Source organism: Oncorhynchus tshawytscha, linkage group LG19 (genome assembly GCF_018296145.1).
Source record: "Oncorhynchus tshawytscha isolate Ot180627B linkage group LG19, Otsh_v2.0, whole genome shotgun sequence".
NCBI classification, from domain to species: domain Eukaryota; kingdom Metazoa; phylum Chordata; class Actinopteri; order Salmoniformes; family Salmonidae; genus Oncorhynchus; species Oncorhynchus tshawytscha.
In genome coordinates, this window is record NC_056447.1 from 38822627 (window position 1) to 38842598 (window position 19972).

The window sequence follows — 19972 nt, forward strand, 5'->3', positions numbered from 1 at the left end:
GGCTTGCTTGCTCGCTTGCTATCGATCTGACCTATACGGGAGTCTTGCCAGAAACAGCCAACCTAAACAGCCTAGCTATAGCCAATCGTGAATAACCAGAGGCACCACATCTCTGAGTAAAAACACAGCTGCTGCGGGTGGCGTGATTGGGGGTGAGCGAGTTAAGACAGAGTGTTTATTCCCTGTTTAGCTGCTGGCTGTTCTCCCACTGGGACTTCATGAGTGTGTGTGTGTTTGAGGGAGTGGGGAGTTATAATGCCTACATCACAAGGAAAGATTGATTGATTCACTGTTCCTCTCCTCCTGAAACGCAAGATAGCGACAGCTTCATAGGCTAGCCGAGACTATATGAGGAAATCCTCAGAAGCTTGCTTCAGTGTGCCCAATTTCTTTTTACTGATAATGTAAGACCTTTTATAAACTACATCCAAAGTGTCGAGTTTGTTCCTCCATCTAAAGATCACAACCCATTGTCTGGGTTTTCACAACACAGTCAAATGGACATTTACAACAGGATTTGTCATTTCAATTTGTGCAAGGAGAGAGGAAGCAATGATTTGTTGAATCCTAATGCGTTACCTATCTCACCTCATCTTTGGTTCTGGGGAAAGGAGAGAGACAAAACCGGGAAGGGAGGGTGAGGACTGAGGAGGGGTAAATGCGGAACAAACCGGTGTGCCCGGATACACGCTGTAGCGGCTCGCCCGCACTGCAGTCACTCTTAGCACGCCGAGGATGCACAAGACCTGTGAGTACATTATATTTCCTCCTTGTGTTAAATGGGTGAATTTGAACCCACGGTGGATTCTCGGGCTTGATCTATTTTCCTTATGGATAGACCGTGAATTGTCTGTGCCTGTCACTGATATGGACAGGTGGACTGCAGCTAATACATGTAGCCTATTGAATCTCAAAGAGCTGAAAGTCTAATAAGTGTCCTTACTAAACCCGTTTTAGACTAATACACTCAGATTTTCAGTGCCCAGTCTACATTTTGGGAGCTGTCCACCGCACCAAGTGCTGAATTGGCGTGCACATTCGTTGACTTGCAGCGGAGAGTTTTGTTTTGTGCACCGCTCCTTTGATGTAAGTAGCCAATAGCATGTGGATGACTAGACAACCAACAGTGCGGCATGTTTGAGAATGACTCTTGGACAATTTCACAAGATTAGTAGAGGAAACTCTATCATATGATAGCCTGTATGTAGCATAACCACAATAGCTTTGTTGCTCTGTTATTGTAGCATTTTGTTTAGCAATGGACTTGCATTTGGTGTAACAGTATCCTAACGCTATTGTTTGCACGGTTAACAGTATTTTTAATTTCGCTTAACCTGTCATTTGGGTCCTTGAAAAAGGCAGAGTGAATAGGCGCTATATTGGGGACTGTGCATTGTTGAGGTGAAATTTCACTATTTGCCATGCTCACTTTACAACAGGAGTAGCTAGTTTGGAAGTTTTTGGATGAGTCCAGTCTATAAACTCATGATCACACTCGGAATGGATGCTCATTAATGAGGAGGACCAGTGAGAGTACTTGAAAGGTCACACAGTTCCACTCACAATCCTTCAAACATGTAGCCTACAGTGAATTGTGTTCACCTCTTCAGCAAAAGTGAGTGATTACACCAAGAATGTCTATCTGTGTAACAGGGACAGCCTAAACCAAACGTGGCATACTGTAGTACTGGCAACTGAATGTGGGCATCCCCTTTAAACACGTGTAGCAGGTCCAACTGTGGGGCATAATCTGTTGTTGGACTGGTGCCAAGGGCTCACCACTGCCAGAAGCTGAGTTACTGAAATTAGATATTGTCTCCTACAAGACAAAATCGATTTAAAATTGGCAACTGTTGGTTGTAAACCAGATTTTTGGAACTGTTGGACAGACAATTACACTAATCATCAGGTCATAAATATTAGGATATTGTTTTATGTTAAGGTCATTTTCGTGCCCAAGTAAAGCATGTTCAATAATGAAGGAACACAAATAATACATGTGCTACACAGAAGCGCCTTTCCCAGAATCAAGTAGCCTGAAATGTAAATGAATTGAACAGGCCCTTTCACCTACAGTATGTCTCAGGGCTTTCTCATTGTCTGATCCAAGGATCCCTCAAAGATCTTCAGAGTAGGAAAGGGTGGTCGATTGCTCCAGGGGTGGTTGACAATGTTTCCCCTAGGTACAGATCTGGGACCAGCTTCCCATCCTCCAATCCTATCCTTAACCATTTGTGAGGAAAATGCTAAACTTACCCAAGAACAGCATCTAGGGGAAACTTCACCCTACACGTTATCTATTTACACATAGTCAGTAGTCACTACCTATGACTAATGTTTCATGACTGGTTGCTTGACAAGTTTATATTTAATCTCACAATGATTTATTTATACAACATTTTACAGCAGATGAACTTCAGCCTATTCTACACATCACATCACGTTATTCTCAGATATGCTCCTTTATGATGACAAATGGAGTGTAATGCTCTCAAAAATAATATGAATGATTGGTCTTAGCCAGGGGCAATTTATTGAGGAGGTCATGATGCTAAAAATTCAGTTGGTAGGCAGGATTTCCATCCCTCTATCCCTGCACAATGTAATCCACTCTATGGGCCTGCTTCTGTGTGGCTCAAGGACTATGGATATTTATTCCAGATTGAGAGAGAATGAGAAGAAGCGAGAAAGAGATGGAGAGAAAAAAAGAGATGGAAAGAGAGGGAGAGAGAGCATAAGATGGAGAGAAAGAAAGATGGGAGGGGTGTGTGGGGTGAGCGGGGACAATGTGATCACACTCCTCTCGAAGGACATTCATGTAACCTTCCTGGAGTGTGCATGCAGCAGCAACCCCCTCCTCACTTGCAGAGTGCAGCAGTGCCAATGACACACACACACCTACCATAAAGCAGCATCCCCCTGACAGGTGTCCTGGATTCTGACATTCAAAATCCCCAGGTTTGACAGTGTTCATGAAAGATAATGTCTCACAGCTCCATGGGAAATGGTTTCACTGTAACGCTGAATGAACAGAACATGAGCATAATGTCATATGACTAATGATTACATCACTGATATGAATCGGAATCTAATAATATCGATTGACTCAGCCAGGAATCAAATCATTTTTTGGTACCATGTTTGGAAAAAAAAGGCATGTCCTTGTACTGATCCATAAAAGTTTTTAAAAAGCTTTTTAAGGTCATCATTCTCATCAGAGTGGGTGACTTCGCCCTTCACAGTTCTTGTGTAATCAAAGGCAAATATCCCCCACAGATGTGACCACACTGACCCACTCACTGGAAACTGAGCTCTCACTGCTACTACTGACACAGTAAGCAAAATTACATAGAACATTTGTCTTTTAGACTTCTTTTTCTGACGTTGAAATCAGCTGCATTTTAGGTGCCAAAGTTGAAAACATGCATTTTCCGGATGTCGAAAACAATATTTTACAGGACATCGAAAATACATAATTTCCAGACATCTAAAATATGTATTTTCTGGATGTTGAAATCAGGTGCATTTTAGGTGCTGAATGAAAGGTGAAAAGACGTATTTTCCGTATGTCAAAAAGATTTACAGACATTGAAAATCCATCTTTTTCAGTCATTGATTCTATGTCCAAATTTCTGGAAATACATTCTTTCAAGCCTCTTAATATACTGTAGGAAAGAGGAACCAACTGAAGATTATTGCCCCCATCTGTCACATGCACTTATGCTAGCTTTTCAAAGCATTCCAACCTACAGAATAAACCAACAGACCACTTCAACTACAATAGCATTCTCAGTAGCAGTAAAAAAAAGAAACCTTGCTATGACTGTGATATGTTTTTGTTTATCTAGCTTAGTTACGTAGCTCTGTCTGCTGAATTACCAAAATGTAAAAATAAAAACAAAAACACAAAGCATGCTGGGTATTATCCTAATGAGCTCCTCTCCCAAACAAGTACATATTTGATCTGAACAAATCATAGACCTCTAAGCTATGTTTCACAAGTTTAACATCACAGTACGACACAGTTTAGTACAGTAGAGTACAGTGCGCTACAGTACGGGATAGGATAGCAGTTTTATTCAGGATAGGATAGGATAGAGTTTTATTCAGTAGAGTAGACTACAGTAGAGTATGGTACAGTACAGTACAGTTTAGTTCAGTAGAATACATTAGAGTAAAGTAGGGTTTAATACAGTACACTTTACTGTACTCTACTGTATGTTTATTTACTGTGCACTGTACTCTGCTGTGCTCTATTGTACTGTACCGTGCTGTCCAAAATTGTGAAACATAGATATCTATGATTGGTTCAGATTTGGTTCTGACCAAATCTGAAACAATTATAGACGTTTATGTTTGGGCCAAATATAGGCCGATCTGGATGTCTGTGGACATTGAAATCAAGGCCGGTCCAGATGGAAGTCTGTTTGGTTCAGATTTGGTCCGGTCTGCATTAATTAAAAAAAGACCGGTCCAGACAGTACTAAAGAAAATACATCTAAAAGACATTGCCGTCTGTAAATGCCTAGCGGGGAGTGAGTACAACAGGAATTTAGCTGCATACGGTGATGCAGAACACTGGATAAAGTACCTTTGAGATGGTGTACCTGAGTGGTGTAACTGAGTATGGTGTTGGTTAGAGAGATAATCTCAACCAGATGATTTACTTGAACTAAACTGTTGGATTTATTTTCAGTGTTTACTGAGCTAGTGTTTTGTTATTGCTCTCTATTTTAGAAGAAAAGGCCAACATTTTGCAAGTATATATATAGTATGTTTCTTGACAATCCAACCTGGTCTCAGAGCATTTCGTATTATTCTTATTGTAAATCTGAGACACTCCATTTAGTATGATATGTTACGTTTGGTATGGTTACATAAAACAGACGGTTAGTTAAGGCAAAAAATGAAAGTAGGGTAGTTGGTTGGGGTGGCTGGAAGGGTGTATAACACAAACGTTGAGCAACCTAAAGGTTGCGAGTTCAGATCTCATCACGGACAAAAAATGTTTTTTGCTAAATAGCAACTTTAACTACTTACTACTTTTTAGCTACTTTGCAACTACTTAGCATGTTAGCTAACCCTTCCCCTAACACTAACCCTAACCTTAACTTTTAGCTAACCCTAACATTAACCCTTTAACCTAACTCCTAAACTTAACCCTAAATCCTAGCCTAGCAAACGTTAGCATGCTAGCTAATGTTAGCAACCTAGCCACCTAGCTAGAATTCGTAACATATCATATGTTTAGCAAATTCGTAACATATAGTACATTTTACAAATTCGTAATATATTGTACATTTTGCAAATTCATAACATATAATACGAATTGTAATATAATCACACAAATTAATACATACCATACAAAACTTAATATTACATACTAAATGGAGTGTCTCGGATTTACATTCAGAATAATACGAAATGCTGAGACCAGGTTGGACAATCTGTCTTTTGCAGGAAGATGGAATCGGAGTAGGTATCCCTATTGATCTGGGTATACTATAAATCCATACAAACTCATCCACCGGAGACCACACTCTTTGAGAACCGAGAGAAAGATCATCTATCCTTCCTTTTACCTGACACACTGTGTGTGGACCAAGGCCAGTTAAAGGTGAGAGAGAACAAAAACTCAGAATGTACACAGCACAACTGGAACCCACAGTAAACCACTGACTGAACACAATGTCCTTCCTCTGTGAGGGAAGAGAGAGTCAGAGAGCATCAATCTGGCTGACTCATCGTCAGTGAACATATCCAAGACTGTCCATCAAAACCCAGTTGTTCCTGCTGCGCCATATGACCAGCCCTGGCATTGAGACCGCCAGTCCTGTGTGAGTTGGTGTGTAACAGTGTGAGTGGACGTAGCTAGGAGGAGGGAGGTCCCACTTACAGTCAGTGACGATCCCAATACACCCAAGAGACTGTCAATCACATCAAGACCCAGCCATTACTGACTTTACATAACCACATAACCAGGTCTGGCCTGGAGACAGCCAGTCCTGTGTGTGTGTGTGTGTGTGTGTGTAAGTAGCCCAGTGTGTGTGAGTGGGTGGAGGTATCTAGGAGGAGGGGGTGGCCGTTGTCTTCTCAGGCCGGATGCAGAACATCCTCGAGCAGAACTTAGACATGGCCACGGCTCTGCTGGCGGGAGAGAAGCTGAAGGAGCTGATCCTGCCTGGCTCTTCCCAGGATGAGAAGGGAGGAATGCTGGCCGGCCTTATGGTCCAGCTTAAATTGGAGCTACCATTTGACCGCGTCGTCACCATCGGCACTGTCATCATACCCATCCTGCTCGTCACTCTGGTCTTCACAAGGAACTTTGCAGGTCAGTGGGTCGGCAAGACGGCAGACCTGGCTTCAACTATTATTTGAAATAATATACTTTAGTTGTGCTTGTCTGGGGAAATTGAACCAGTAGAATAGTTGCAAAAGTGCAAACACCGCCCCTTTTGGCACTCCAGTTAGACTAGAGCAAACGCTCAAAATATTTAAAATAGTATTTGAATCCAGGTCTGGCAGACGACCACTAGCGGGGCCTGTGACAGCGCTATGCTGCTGCTGTAAACACCAAACACACACAGCAGGTTGGGAAGGGAACTGTATGTCCTAACGTGTTGTTGTTAACTCACATCACACATCAGCCTGTCACTTTACACTGAACCAGAACACAGATACTAGTAGACAGCTGTAGTAGCTTTGTTATTCATACGATGGCATTGGTATATTTAAAAAACAACAACAAAGGTTTCTCTCACAGACAATGCCCCAACAACATTGGCATTCATAATGTCTAACAGTAGGACATTATCCTGAAGAGTTTACTTGTGCTCTATTGGTGCTTTTCCAGTGAATCTTACCCCCACGCCAGGTTGTCACCAGTGTTTTATGTTAATGTGAGCTCTAAGGTTATTGTGTTTCCATCAGGAGTGTGACACTAAATATTTGTGGTGAGCTGAATCAACAACCTCGGTTTAATTTCATGTTGTGTTGCTGCCATGCTGTGTTGTTGTCTTAGGTCTCTCTTTATGTAGTGTTGTAGTCTCTCTCTTGTCGTGATGTGTGATGCGTGTTTTAATCCCCTCCCAGGAGCTGGAAAAAAAAAGACAACACACACATTGCGACAAGAGAGACACCACAACACTACATAAAGAGAGACCTAAGACAACAACACAGCATGGCAGCAACACAACATGGAGGCAGGAGGCCTTTTGCTAGGCAGTCATTGTAAATAAGAATGCATTCTTAACTGACTTGCCTAGTTAAATAAAGGTAAATAAAAAAAATTAAAAATCATGACTGTTGGTTTATAAGAAGGTGTTAAAGCTCACAGTTCGCCATTGTTTTGTAAATGCAAGCTGAAAAGTACTCAGAGCCTTGCCTGGCTCCAAGTCAGAGCAGGTCCACTGGAGCCGTGGCCAGTGAGACACGGGGGCCGGCCCACGTAGATGGAAACAGAAAAGTCTGAATCTTTTGGGTAAAACACTCTGGTAAATCCTCAGATGAAATGCACCATACGTTTTTTTTATTTTATCAGAATGATAGATCTGGGAAATGTAGGGTTAAGTATGCAGTGCTTTTGGTTTTTGGTGTGAGAGATCAGTTCCGAGATTAGACTGGGATACTGTAGTGAACAGAGAGGAGAGAAAGGAAAGCTCAATGCTGAGTCAGGCTGTCTGCATAGCAGCACCAACCAGCTGTGACTGAGAATTTCACATAGTACCGGGTGGGAAGCACAGGTCCGACAGAGGATGGGATTGAGTGGGAGCCCATCTCTGCACTGCTCCTCTTCAAAACATGGGTTGCCAACTGGACCAATTTGATAGGCCCCACAAACCTCAAGTGCCATGGCAACAACCAAAAACAGCAGTGCAATGTGCACTATATTACATTTATGTACAATACTTATTGTACTGAAGTCATTGGTTTCTACCCTTAATTTGAACAAATTATGTTGGATTTAAGTCTCAGGCCAATACCAAATGAAGGAGCCTACAGGCCAAATATGAACATGTGCAAATTTGAAGAGCAATCACATAAACTTTGTCAAGCCTGAAAAACAGCCCTTTCCTAGACACCGTACCCACCCCAGCCCTCTGACACCTGGCTCAGCGCTTTGCAGGCAGTGTGTAATGTTCTCATGCTCAGTTCAACAATCATTAAATGAAAGTCACAAGTGCACCTCGGGGCCAGATGCACCCTTGAACCTACCAGACCTTGTCAGTCGACCGTCGAATGGCCTTGCTGCTACCATACTCAAGCATAACAGGGAACGAATGAATGGAATACAGGTGTGGCTTGAAGTGCTGCCTCCTTCTCAGTCTCCTCTCCAGATGGTTTTATACCATGAATCAGCACTTCCAGAAAGTAATGAAATCTGAGAAGTCTTCTGACACAAATTGATTAAATTAATCAATGGTATTTCCCCCACATAGGAAACATCTATAAAATCAACATTATATCAAAGACTGGCTGTTAGAGGAAAGTTTGACAATTCGTTTTAAAAAAAATTCACTTACTGTAAATAGATAACAAACATCCATTACCCTCAGTTGTAATGTCAGATTATGAGGCTAACTCTCTCCTTCTTTTCCCCTCTCAGAGGAGTCAATCTACTGCTACACGCCTCACAACTTCACCCGTGACCAGGCCCTGTACGCACGAGGCTACTGCTGGACAGAGCTGCGTGACGCCGTTCCCGGGGTGGAGCCTGACCTTCGACCTTCGCTGTTTGAGCACAAGTTCCTACCTTACGCCCTGCTGGCCTTCGCCGGCATCATGTACATCCCTGCTTTGGGCTGGGAGTTCATGGCCTCCACAAGACTTACCTCCGAGCTCAACTTCCTGCTTCACGAGATCGACAACTGCTACCACCGGGCTGCCGAGGGCCGGGCCCCTAAGATCGAGAAGCAGATCCAGTCCAAAGGACCAGGCATCACGGAGAAAGAGAGACGAGAGATCATCGAGAATGCGGAGAAGGAGAAGAGCCCCGAGCAGAACCTGTTTGAGAAGTACTTGGAGAGACGAGGACAGAGCAACTTTCTGGCCAAGCTGTACCTTGCGCGCCACTTGGCCATCATGTGCCTCAGCTCCATCCCCATCTCCTACCTGAGCGCCTACTGGCACCGCCAGCGCCAGAACGAGTTCAGCTGTGCCCTGGGGGAGCCTCCAGACTCCAGCAGCATCCCTGAGCTGAGGCTCAGCGTCAACTGCAAACTGCCAGCCGTGCAGCTGCAGCGCATTATGGCCGCCGTAGACATTGCCCTGCTGAGCACCATGAACCTTGTCATCCTGGTCAACTTGCTGCACCTGTTCGTGGTGCGGAAGTCCAACTTCGTGTTCGACAAACTGCACAAGGTCGGCATCAAGACGCGGCGACGCTGGCAGAAGTCTCAGTTCTGTGACATCAACATCTTGGCCATGTTCTGTAACGAGAACCGCGACCACATCAAGTCACTCAACCGCCTTGACTTTATCACCAATGAGAGCGACCTCATGTATGACAATGTGGTGAGGCAGCTGCTGGCCGCCCTGGCCCAGTCTAACCACGACGCTACACCCTCTGTGAGGGACTCAGGCATCCAGACCCTAGACCCCAACATGGACCCCTCTCTCTTGGGAGTGGGGGAGCTGGGAGGGGAGCCGCTGGTCATCAAACGACCACGCAAGAAGATGAAGTGGATCCCCAGCTCCAACCCCCTCCCCCAGCCTTTTAAGGTAGGTCCCCATGCATAGGCGGCCTAAATGCTGCCTGCCACAGGTTTGCCTACACATCACTGTTACCATGGTTACACCATGGATATTCAATCTGAAAGAAGTCTGCCTAAAAGATAAAGTCTACAAGTCAGAATGTTGAATAAAACTATATTTACACTTACTTTACCGGTTATCCGTGCTGTTGGTGCTTTTGACGGTAGGAGGTGGAGGATCCACAGGGAAGTGTTGTTTACCTGACTTTTTGTGGTTCTGTCACTTGCATTTTCAATCTCCTAATGCATTTTGCATGATGTGCAACATGTAAACAATAGCCAAATGTACCGAACATAGTCAATCGAACAATGTTTCCTTGCAATCAGATGGAAGCGTTTGTGAAATTTGACAGCTGATTGTGTGGGACAACATTCACTCTGTGGTTCGGTTAGACTTGGCCATATTGTGCAAGTGTTTGTCACATGCAAAAAATAAAACATGATATACAGACCAGTGTACTGAAGGTCGGGTTGATAACACTTCCCTGTGGATATTTTGTCTCAGATTACCTCCGACATAGGGACAAACTCAGCGGACAATAGGTAAAGTAAGTTGAAATGAAGTTTGTTCAACATTCTGACTTGTAATGGGACTGTTTGTGAATGCTGAGCCTACATGTTAGAGACGAGACTAAATATTTCACTCTCTGATGAAAAGAGGGTAGCCACGGGTTCGCGCCCAGGCTCTGTCGTAACCGGCCGCGACCGGGAGGTCCGTGGGGCGACGCACAATTGGCCTAGCGTCGTCCGGGTTAGGGAGGGCTTGGTCGGTAGGGATGTCCTTGTCTCATCGCGCACCAGCGACTCCTGTGGCGGGCTGGGCGCAGTGCGCGCTAACCAAGGTTGCCAGGTGCATTGGTGCGGCTGGCTTCCGGGTTGGATGCGCGCTGTGTTAAGAAGCAGTACGGCTGGTTGGGTTGTGTATCGGAGGACGCATGACTTTCAACCTTCGTCTCTCCCGAGCCCGTACGGGAGTTGTAGCGATGAGACAAGATAGTAGCTACTACAACAATTGGATACCATGAAATTGGGGAGAAAAAGGGGTAAAATTCAACAACAAAAAAACAAACAAAAAAAGGGGTAGCCACAGGTCTGCATATTCTGGCCAATTATCATGGGCTGGAAATGCGATATGTTTGTCTAAAGCTGAATTACACATAGTAGGCTAAGTCTATTGTTGTTATGACTAATTACCACCAATGAAAAAAGGATATTCCTGATTTCCAACCCAAATTAACTGATATTGATTCATCTTCTCACACTAAAAAAACCAACCTGTGGATTTCCTTCCGATTAATGCCTTAGGATATTCATCTAAATTAATATGCAATAAAATAGTCTTCACCCACTGTGCTGAAAAACCAAAGCACCTGTCACGTGTGCTCCCTCTCAGGCCTCTAGGTCACCAGGCCGCTCGTTATGGTGCACACCTGTCACCATCGTTACGCGCACCTGCGTGTCATCAGACTCACCTGGACTCCATCAATTCCCTGATTACCTTCCCTATATACAGTGGGGCAAAAAAAAAGTATTTAGTCAGCCACCAATTGTGCAAGTTCTCCCACTTAAAAAGATGAGAGAGGCCTGTAATTTTCATCATAGGTACACTTCAACTACGACAGGCAAAATGAAGAGAAAATAATACAGAAAATCACATTGTAGGATTTTTAATGAATTTATTTGCAGATTATGGTGGAAAATAAGTATCCTTGTTGATTATTGTTCCATGTCCATTGGTCTTGTGAGTACCTGTGCTCTGTTGTGTCGGCTTGCGTGTTACTGTGTTAATGTGCACTTGTTATTACGGGTCTCTTCCCATGTCTTGTTATTACGGGTCTCGTCCCGTGTCTTGTTATTACGGGTCTCGTCCCGTGTCTTGTTATTACGGGTCTCGTCCCGTGTCTTGTTATTACGGGTCTCGTCCCGTGTCTTGTTATTACGGGTCTCGTCCCATCCCGTGTCTTGTTATTACGGGTCTCGTCCCATCCCGTGTCTTGTTATTACGGGTCTCGTCCCATCCCATGTCTTGTTATTACGGGTCTCGTCCCATCCCGTGTCTTGTTATTACGGGTCTCGTCCCATCCCGTGTCTTGTTATTACGGGTCTCGTCCCATCCCGTGTCTTGTTATTACGGGTCTCGTCCCATCCCGTGTCTTGTTATTACGGGTCTCGTCCCATCCCATGTCTTGTTATTACGGGTCTCGGGTCTCGTCCCATCCCATGTCTTGTTATTACGGGTCTCGTCCCATCCCATGTCTTGTTATTTATTACGGGTCCCGTCCCATCCCGTGTCTTGTTATTACGGGTCTCGTCCCATCCCGTGTCTTGTTATTACGGGTCTCGTCCCATCCCATGTCTTGTTATTACGGGTCTCGTCCCATCCCGTGTCTTGTTATACGGGTCTCGTCCCATCCCGTGTCTTGTTATTACGGGTCTCGTCCCATCCCATGTCTTGTTATTACAGGTCTCGTCACGTGTCTTGTTATTACGGGTCTCGGCCAGTGTATTTATTAGAGGTTTACACCTCGCTCTTTGTTTGGGTTACAGCCTTGTGATATATATATATACACACACACACACACGTGTTTGTTTTGGGCTTCATCCCCATCATGTTCATGATGTACTCTATTTTGGGTAGAGAAAAAAATAATAATTGTATTCCTGCGCCTGTCTCCTATCATACAACGTAAAAGGATCGTTCACTTTTTAAGTTTGAGCTTTTTTGCAAATTATCTAGGGTGTTGTTTCATCCCAACCATTTAAGTTTGTTAAAACCAGAGGTAATCCTTAGTAAGTCGGAAAAAACACTTGGTAAAATAAGCTAAAACTTCACAAAAGTGAACTATCCCTTCAATAATCGAATTCTGCTTTGGATAATTGTGCTAACTGTCCATGTCTGTCCATGGTGAAGGAACCTCTGACAATGACGCGTTTGGAGAACAGCACTAAGACTGAGAAGCCCAAACCGGTGAGGAGGAAACCAGTTGCAGAGAACTATGTTGCTCCATTAAGCAAGAGCACACAGTACCCACCCTCTGCCAAAGGTACCATACTGAGAGTAGTGACATTACTGTAGAAATTATGGTAATAGAAAGTTTAGTAGGCTAATATACATTTTATGGTTACTCAGAATTTTGATATATTTCTCTATTTTGGATATTTGACTAAAACTGCTTTTGCATAGAAAAGTGCTTCAGGAATGCCACAAACTGTAAATAAAGTTGTGCAACTCATGCACAATTTGGTCCTGCTATTGTGTTCTATCCTCCTTACCATATCTGTTGAATGCCCGACTGTAGATATGAGCGCAATGGAGAAAAAGCACAGTCGCAACTTTACCCTGGATGTCCACCCATACATGCTGACCATCCGTAAGCCCACCAAGGTAGAGACAGTCAGCACAGAGCCTCTGCCCCCTGACCACACCCTGGACTCTGTGTTCATCGAGGGCACACACACCATCGTCCATGTTTCTGCTTCTATCACAGGTAAGATTCCTCCTGAGATGAGGCATGGCAATCTATCACCAAGGCAACAAACCTTATTCTATATATTCCTGTCTCCCCTGATACTTTTTGGCATTTTTGAGAAAGGAAAGAAAGGAGAGAACTGAGAAAAAGCCAACTCTAACAGAATGCTTAACCTAATGCAATGGTGACCCAGAGTTTTGCATGACCACTTTGTCTTTATAAACTACAAGTAGGCTATAACTAGAGTCTAAAAATGTTCCTGGTTAGGTCATGTGGTCAGGAAAAAACTATGGGCCTGTGTACAATACCATTGTTTTCTCTTTCTCTCCCTCTTCAGAAAAGAAAGATTGCACCCCAGAGTCCACCAACACGGTCTTCTCTACAATGACAGTCCCCACTAGTATCTATCTGAACGGTGCCACTCCCAGCCCCCACCCACCCTCCCTCGCTGAATGCCACCCTACAGAGTCCCTCATCGAACAAGAGGAGCCCGAAGCCCAGCCTGCAGTCTTTACTCGGATCCCTTCCCACCAGCTTCTAAGTATGCACCAGATACTCAGTATGGAGGAAGAGGGAGCTGGAGGCCAGGGGGCCAGACTGACTGAGAGACCCGTGGGGGAACTAATCGCTGCTGGGGAGTGCTGAGGAGGAGACACACATGTTTGGGGACATATTTTGAGGGCGGCACACAGCAACATATACTCACCACTTCCATGCCAATCACTGTCTGCCTATAGAAAAAAAAACCTTGTCCTCCTGACCACACAGTTGTGCTGTGCTCACAACGCACCTCTTCTCTGGTGAAGGGACTGAGTGAGGGTGCCGATGGTGCTGAACCATCATTTTTTGATATAGATTTAACAAGATGCAGCAAAAGAGAGGATACTGGTTCAATGTGTGCTAATCAACCCTGTCATCTGATGTAACTCTCTCAGCACTTGATTTGTCCAGGATGGGAAGCAAGGAGACTTTGTTGAAATGCAGACAGCATTTGTTGCTCATATCCTTGACTTGGAGAGGAAGCAGCTCATATTACAAAAGCTAGGAAAGAGAAAAGGGAAGGTGGAATGCTTTTTACACACATTTTAGTAAAGCACACCATGTAAAAGACTGCTTTTACCTACAGTTAAATTCTGAAAACATGTTGATAAAAACATTACTATCATTGCTTATTGTCCCTCTATCCAAGTATACTGAGAGCCCATGCAATACGTTTAAAAATCTGCACTGCAATATATGCAAAAGAATATGCAATAATGTATACACTTCCAACTTAGAAGACATTTTACATACTGTAAATCATCTATAGACTCTGTAGCCCTATGTCAGTTGTGGTGTGCTTCACACATAAATGTTCAATTAGTTAATCAGTGTCATTTGACCACACAGAGGACAGAGGAGGCGAAGTGAGAATGCACCTACCTTACTGAAGATTGGGCTCAGATGTTGCAATCTGTAACTTTAATTTTCCCAGTGGCACACACCTATCCAAGAAGTGAAACAAAAACAAATGGTTACATTCGTTTTAGTTCCTCTTTAGTTTACAAACAAGTGCAGGGGCAGTACTTTTGAGTGGTAATGAAAGTTACAGATGGCAACTTTAATGGGTTCCTCTCACACCACTAGTGCACTTATTATGTGAGGTTGATTGATCCATCCAATAAGGAAGTCATATAATAGATTTTCTTGTGTAAAATACATGTCAGAAACACCTCCACTTTAATGAATATAGGCAAGAATATGCATAATAATTTTTTGCCAACATTTTGCATTCAAGTTCCATTCATCTTCTTGCTATGGATCTACAAATTTGTTCCAACCTTGCCACCTCTCAATGTCAGTGTTTGTCCCTATATGTGCCCTAATTACTGTGATAGTTACTCTGAACTGTTGAGCTGTCAAAGTACAGTCGTCTTTACACCAGCACTGCATTTCAACTGAAACCTGGACACATTTGGGGACATTACAGTCACCCCCAGCTGGACATTGCAGTCACTTCTTGTGAAAGTTTTGAAGAATAAGTGAAGTGATACGTAGATAAAGAAAACATTTGACACAATGAAATATACAGCATCTGAATGCTTTGCTTTTGACTGTCCTACCATTTCACCATAGCCATAGGCCTGCCTTGCCACGTGCCACCACATTGAGAGCAACAGCACCCCATCTCAGTAACACTTTGTCATCATGCTGTCTCATTACTCACCAAAGACAATGAAATTAACGAATGAAAAGTACAGTACTGTAGTTAGTAGAATTGTTATCAGGATATAAAAGCACCTTCCACCAGGTATGATGCCATAGACAGGGGGATATGTGTAGCAAACAACCACCATCAACCGTATGTCTGAGCAATTGGTAGCCAAAACTGAGCAGTGATGGCAGACCAATCTACAACAAGCAGGTATTTTTCATGAACACACTATGAGGATTCCTCTATGCTGTGAATCTGTCATCTTGGGCAATAAAACATGTATAAAAGGGCATGTAAAAAGGATTAGAAAGCCTATAATATTACTTAACCTACCAGTGAGATATAGGGTAAGTGTATGTGGCAATGTAAAGTTGACCTTCCAATTAGATTGATGGTTGTGATGTTCACAGTCTAAAATCCACTAAATGCATGGTTTGGGAAACTACCTGCCTGGGTAGGCTACCTTAGAAATATTATTCAGCAGATGCAATCTGAAGGGTGCTTGTCTGGCAATTTTTTAGATGACAAAAAAAATACATTTAATTTCATGATCTGTGGTTGGCACACTATCCCCTTGATGTACTCAGCACACTAATGCATCCAAAGGCACTTTAAATATGACATGTAGCACAAGTTTATGAGTGTGAGCATGTTGATAGAGCAGCGCTCCTCCTCATGCTTTCTTTGGGGTTGGGGACCTCAGATTGGGGAAAGAAACGGTTTTGTTCCTGAAGGCTCTGTCTTGGTAGACTGCCTACATTCCCTGCCTGGGTACAGATCTAGGAACAGTTTATCCACCCCAAATCCTAGTCCCAGTAAAACAGAGGAAAGACAGTGTAACTTGATCCTGCTCTTTCTTAAGGTGGGTGGTGTTTCTCTGGTGAAATAAGAGTTGTGGGGAGTTATAAAATGTAGTCATGAGTAACACTTTACACTTTACACTTTAAAAAAAATAAAAGTTGAACATGAGTTCTTTCTATACATGTTTCTGTAATTAATAGCATATGCATGAAAATAGATAAAATATAAAATAATACACAATAATAAGAACTATAAGCATATTTCCACCACAAACTACAAGTACCAGAAGGCAACGACAACAGACGAGTCACAGTCTGACTGAGTATGGGTGAGAGCACACAGGTTGGCTAGCCTGTAAGTTTGCATTCCTATTTATTATATTAACGTAGCTTTAATATTGTAAACTAATATACACCTCATAACAAAGGAGTTAGCCAGCTATCAGATATGCCAGCTAGCTAGCTTGTCAAACTTGCTAACACCCTAAATTAATACTGTTACTCATTTCTGTGAGTAAATGTGTCACTAGAAGCTAGCTATCTAGCTAGTAAGTGTGAAACCATTAACTAACGTGACTTGCTAGCCAGCAAAATAGCTAGCTGTCAACAATTGTGTCAACAAACTGTTTATGAAGATGATGTAGCTAAATCTTGCATGAAGTAGCTACATGCAGTTTCGTAGCAGGAAATAGCTATTTTTTAGTCATGATGAAAGTATGGTTGGGCGGTATCCAGATATTCATATCGTCATACCATCCCGCTCTCATACCGGGATATACGGTATTACCGGCGTAGTACACAAGGGGGTGCCAACAAACACAAAACAGACCAGTGGGCGTTTATAACCAGAATGCTAACAAAATGAGCACATTTCGATGGAGGGCTGCTAGCTCCGAATATGCTAATGAGAGCCTATATGCCATTTATCAGATTAAAATAAACTAATTGCAAAGACAGGCAATCCAGCTCATAAAGTTATACATATATAGGTAGGAGCTACCGAATGTCATTTTTGGTGAGTTTGGACATTTACAAGGGAATGTGAACGAGATGCATTGTGCAAATGAATAATGTTTTTATGCATGCTTGTCTGAAGGAAGAACATTACTGGCTCTGGAGCAGTATGTGTAGGATACATGCTGTGTGGAGTCTGGAGTCGCTAGGGCAACGGGCCTACATGCTCTGCTTGGAGAAGAGGGGAGAGGAGAACAGAGAGGAGAAAAAAATGCAAGGAAATCAAGATAGTGGCAGCTCTACAAATAACTTATCCAATGGGCTTTGACCTTCCAAACAAGGCAGAAGGCTAACACAAAGCCCCTCCTCTCCCCTGTAACTATTCCCTAGGTCATTGCTGTAAATGAGAATGTGTTCACAGTCAACTTACCTGGTAAAATAAGGATAAAATAAAAATATATATTAAAAAAATTATGCTGTGCCAACTTATTAATTCAGCCACTCACTTAGATTCACTAGCAAGTTAAACTTAGGGGGTCGCGTTAATGCAGGAAAAAAAGATAAAACGCATAACAAATATCTTGCTGCGTTTTGTAAACACAGATGTAAAATACGTCTTATTTCTGCTCGGCATCAGACTAATTTCGTGCTTCAGTTGCACTTCTCTAATCAGATGAGAATTCACAAAAGAGCATTCTATCAGCAGACCATACTCTGACTGATATGCAGCTACTTTCCTCCAGTACTTTTACAGCCTACTTTTCTTGGAAAAATGCAAGATTAACTTAAGCAAAACATTAGGAAATGTAGCTGGCTACATTCTTTCTATGGTAAACATTAGAAATATGATGGTAATGCATCGTTTTTCCAAAACATACCTTTTTCATTGTTAGCTTATTTACTTGTGTGGCTGCCAAAAAGCTTTGCACATAAGCTGTTTTCTGACGAATATGTTACATGAATGTATTTTCTGTGAAGGAAAACTATAGTTGCACATCGCTGATCACTCTATTTAAGCAAAAAAAAAAAACTTGACTTTCAATTATAAAACTCGATCCCCCACAGCTGGACTCACCTGCTCCTCCCACTTTCTCCCTTTGTGCTGTTTACAAACAAACATTGTTACTGGCTCAACTTGTCACGTCCTTGGAAATGAGCGGACCAAGGCGCAGCGCGAGTATAGTTCGACATATTTAAGTGAAACTAACAAAATAAAATAAAAAACTTACAAAGACCGTGAGGACGTAGTGCCCAAAAACACTAACAAACAATCAATATCCCACAGACACAGGTGGGAAAAATGCTACCAAAATATGATCCCCAATTAGAGGCAACGATTACCAGCTGCCTCTAATTGGGAACCAAACTAAAACACCAACATAGATATTTTAAACTAGAACACCCCCTCGTCATGCCCTGACCTACTACACCATAGAGAAACAAGGGCTCTCTATGATCAGGCCTTGGAGCTGGGCTGGTCGCCATGTCTGGACTAGACACCGGCGCAGAGGAGGGTTCCTGCCATGGAGCTGGACTGGATGCCGTGCTTGGACTGGACATCGGCGCAGAGGAAGGCTCCTGCCATGGAGCAGGACTGGACGCCATGCCTGGACTGGGCGCAGAGGAAGGCTCCAGCCTTGGAGCGGGACTAGACGCCGTGCCTGGACTGGGCGCCGGCGCAGAGGAATGCTCCGGCCTTGGAGCGGGACTAGACGCCGTGCCTGGATTGGGTGCCAGCGCAGAGGAAGGCTCCAGCTTTGGAGCGGGACTGGACATCGGCGCAGAGGAAGGCTCCTGCCATGGAACGGGACTGGACGCCGGACTCTTTGGACCGTCGCCGGAAGCTCCTTCATTGTAGGCCTTCATTGTAAATAAGAATTTGTTCTTAACTGACTTGCCTAGTTAAATAAAAATTATTTAAAAAAAATTGGGTAGTTCTTCCATTCTTCTCTGCAGATCCTTTCAAGCTATGTCTGGTTGGATGGGGAGCAATTGCTGCACAGCTATTTTCAAGTCTCTTCAGAGATGTTTGATCGGTTTCAAGTCTGGGCTCTGGCTGGGCCACTCAAGGACATTCAGCCACTTGTCCCAAAGCCACTCTTGAGTTGCCTTGGCTGTGTGCTTAGGGTCGTTGTCCTGTTGGAAGGTGAACCTTCGCCCAAGTCTGAGGTCCTGAGCACTCTGGAGCAGGATTTCATCAAGGATCTCTCTGTACTTTGCTTCATTCATCTTACCCTTCGATCCTGACTAGTCTCCCAGTCCCTGCCACCGAAAAACATCCCCACAGCACGATGCTGCCACCACGATGCTTCACCGTAGGGATTTCATTAGCCAGGTGATTAGCGTTGCCTGACTTCCTCCAGGCGTGACACTTGGTATTCAGGCCAAAGAGTTAAATCTTGGTTTCATCAGACCATAGAATCTTGTTTCTCATGGTCTGAGAGTCCTTTAGGTGCCTTTTGGCAAACCATAAGCAGGCTGTCATGTGCCTTTTACCGAGGAGTGGCTTCCATCTGGCCACTCTACCAAACAGTTCTGATTGGTGGAGTGCTGCAGAGATGGTTGTCCTTCTGGAAGGTTCTCCCTTCTCCACAGAGGAACTCTGGAGCTCTGTCAGAGTGACCATCTGGTTCTTGGTCACTTCCCTGATCAAGGCCCTTCTCCTCCGATTGCTCAGTTTGGCTGGGCGACCAGCTCTAGGAAGTGTCTTGGTGGTTCCAAATGTATTCGATTTAAGAATAATGGAAGCCACTGTGTTCTTGGGAACCTTCAATGCTGCAGAAAGGATTTGGTAACCTTCCC

General features: G+C 43.6%; 1 protein-coding gene across 2 annotated transcripts; it reads left to right on the forward strand.

The window, feature by feature from the left end:
- Nucleotides 1-644: 644 nt before the first annotated feature.
- Nucleotides 645-17602, forward strand: LOC112218740 (pannexin-2-like). Of its 2 annotated transcripts, XM_024379816.2 has the most exons (7): nucleotides 645-748; nucleotides 5461-5617; nucleotides 5712-6331; nucleotides 8606-9720; nucleotides 12664-12796; nucleotides 13052-13240; nucleotides 13560-17602. In XM_024379816.2, the coding sequence occupies exons 3-7, from the start codon at nucleotides 6103-6105 to the stop codon at nucleotides 13865-13867; spliced, it is 1974 nt and encodes a 657-aa protein (XP_024235584.1). In that variant the 5' UTR covers nucleotides 645-748; nucleotides 5461-5617; nucleotides 5712-6102; the 3' UTR covers nucleotides 13868-17602. The 2 variants fall into 2 exon arrangements, with proteins under 2 accessions (XP_024235584.1, XP_024235583.1); XM_024379815.2 differs by having other exon boundaries at nucleotides 5461-6331.
- Nucleotides 17603-19972: the final 2370 nt, after the last annotated feature.